The sequence below is a fragment of the Suricata suricatta genome, chromosome 15 (assembly GCF_006229205.1).
Source record: "Suricata suricatta isolate VVHF042 chromosome 15, meerkat_22Aug2017_6uvM2_HiC, whole genome shotgun sequence".
Lineage (NCBI taxonomy): Eukaryota > Metazoa > Chordata > Mammalia > Carnivora > Herpestidae > Suricata > Suricata suricatta.
In genome coordinates this window covers 37,932,457-37,934,588 of record NC_043714.1, presented here as the reverse complement: position 1 = coordinate 37,934,588, position 2,132 = coordinate 37,932,457, and the positions used below count along the sequence as shown (strand labels likewise).

The window sequence follows — 2,132 nt, the reverse complement described above, 5'->3', positions numbered from 1 at the left end:
AGTGAGGGACACAAATCATGAGAGACTACTGAATACTGAAAACGAACCGTGGACTGAAGTGGGAGGGGGAGGGAGGGGAGGGGATGATGGTCATGGTGGGGGGCACTTGTGGGGAGAAGCACTGAGTGTTATATGGAAACCAATTTGAAAATAAACTATTAAAATATATATATATATAAACTGGGTAGCTTATAAAAAACAGGAATTTACTTTTCACAGTTCTCTCCCTCATGGATGACCATCTCCTCAGTGTAACAAGAACAAAGGAGCTATGGCGCTGTCTGAAATCTCTTTTACTAAGAGCACCAATGGGGCGGGACATCTGGGTGGCTCAGTGGGTTAAGTGCCAGACTCTTAGTTTTGGCTCAGGTCATGACCTCATGGTTAATGAATCCAAGCACCACACTGGGCTCTGTGCTGACAGCGCAGAGCCTGCTTGGGATCCTCTTTCCCTCTTTTTCCAAAAAATAAATAAACTAAAAAAAAAAAAAAAAAAAAAAAAGAGCACTAATAAAGCCCTCGCCTAAGGCCCCATCTTCTAAAACCATCACCCTGGAGGTTAGGACTTCAACATATGAATTTTAGGGAGAAATAAGTATTCAGATGATTCAGCAGAGGCTTTGAAAGGTTCACAGGACCTGGTCTCCATTTTTAAATTTTGCATTGCAATGTGTACCTGTGGATGTGCAGAGACCAACAAGGAGGGTTTGCAGTAAAGGTGGATGATCATAGTAGCTTGGACTATGGTGATGCAGAAGAAATGCACAAGGAATGATTCAGGATATGGCTTGGCGGTGGAACAAATGGAAATTGTCAGTGTGCCTGGGGAAAAGAAAGCATGGCACCAAGGTTTTTGACTTGAATAATCAGCTGGAGGGCAGTTCCATTTTCGGAGACATGGAACTTACGGTAGATGGGAATGGGACTGGGGTTGGGGTTGGGAGGGAATCTGCCTATCCTGTCCTCTTTGGACTAGTTTTCCCTGCTTCTTCACCTAGTTAACTCCTCCCCAATCTTTGTATCTCGGTTCAAATGTCACTTTCTCAATGAAGTACTTTCCCCAACTAGTTCAAACCAAACTTCTGTATTAAGTATGTGCCATCTTGCACCATATGCTTTTCCTTAGTACCTGTGTTATTATGCCAAAGGGGGCACTCACATGTTGCCTCTGTTGCCCCTGCAGAGAGCCTTCTTACCCCCCGAACTTGTGAACGACGCCACCCTAGCTTATCCGGCCACCAGCAAACCCACAGCTGACCAGAAAGATATAAAAGAGCCCATAGACCAAAGTAAAAGAACCACCCAGCCCATTCATAGAATCCTGAGTTAGCTAAAGGGCTATTATAAGCCACTAGGTTCTGCCATGATTTGTTACATAGCAAAAATAAATAGAGTAGCACATACCTAAAGTGCAATTTTACAAATATTTGATTACTGTCTATCCCTCGGAGGACACGTGAGCAAAGACTATTCTGAGTTTAGTTTACCACTCCACGCTCAGAGTTTAGCCTACTATCTAGAATACAACAGGCACTGGATAGATAACTTGCTGAATGAATACAAGGGGGAGGAGAGGGGATACATTGTAACATAACAGAATAAGGGGAGTTCCATAGGAGAGGTAACAAAGGACTGCGGACATCCATTTGTCCAAAACAAACTGATCAGCCTAAGTCACTGAGGAATACAAGACCCAAATTACATTTCCTCTACCCCCAAGAGCTCAATCTAGACTGGGGGAGATAGTGCAAAATCCAGAAAATACACTACCAGGGAAGGGCACCCTAAGGTGCTGTTGGGAAGACAAAAGTGTGAGAGTTGACAGAGAGATAAAGCTTGAATTTAGTCCTAACAGTGTTTACTTGAAAGAGCAGCGCAAAGGAAGGCCAAAAGACCCAAAGAACATGGGTGTTTAAAGGCAAAAGAAAAGTCTCATGTTTGTTATTTATCTCAAGGTATATTGCTCAACAATTTAAGTAGCTGTCACCTCATCTAACTCTAAGGTCCGTCACGATGGGGGTCCTTTCTTCTTACCTTTGTATCAGTTCTAGTGTCTAACACATTCTTTTCCAGAAAATAGGAACTCAACACATCTTTGCTGAATAAATGAAAGTTAGGGATGAGACGGTAAG

General features: G+C 43.0%; 1 protein-coding gene across 1 annotated transcript in view; it reads right to left on the bottom strand.

The window, feature by feature from the left end:
• Positions 1 to 730, bottom strand: part of FAM92A (family with sequence similarity 92 member A) — a 27,597-nt gene extending 26,867 nt beyond the window's left edge. Inside the window, exon 1 of the mRNA XM_029923302.1 lies at positions 677 to 730. Within this exon, the coding sequence (XP_029779162.1) occupies positions 677 to 730 (54 nt within the window). The remainder of the gene's footprint in view (positions 1 to 676) is intronic.
• Between the last annotated feature and the right edge of the window lie 1,402 nt (positions 731 to 2,132).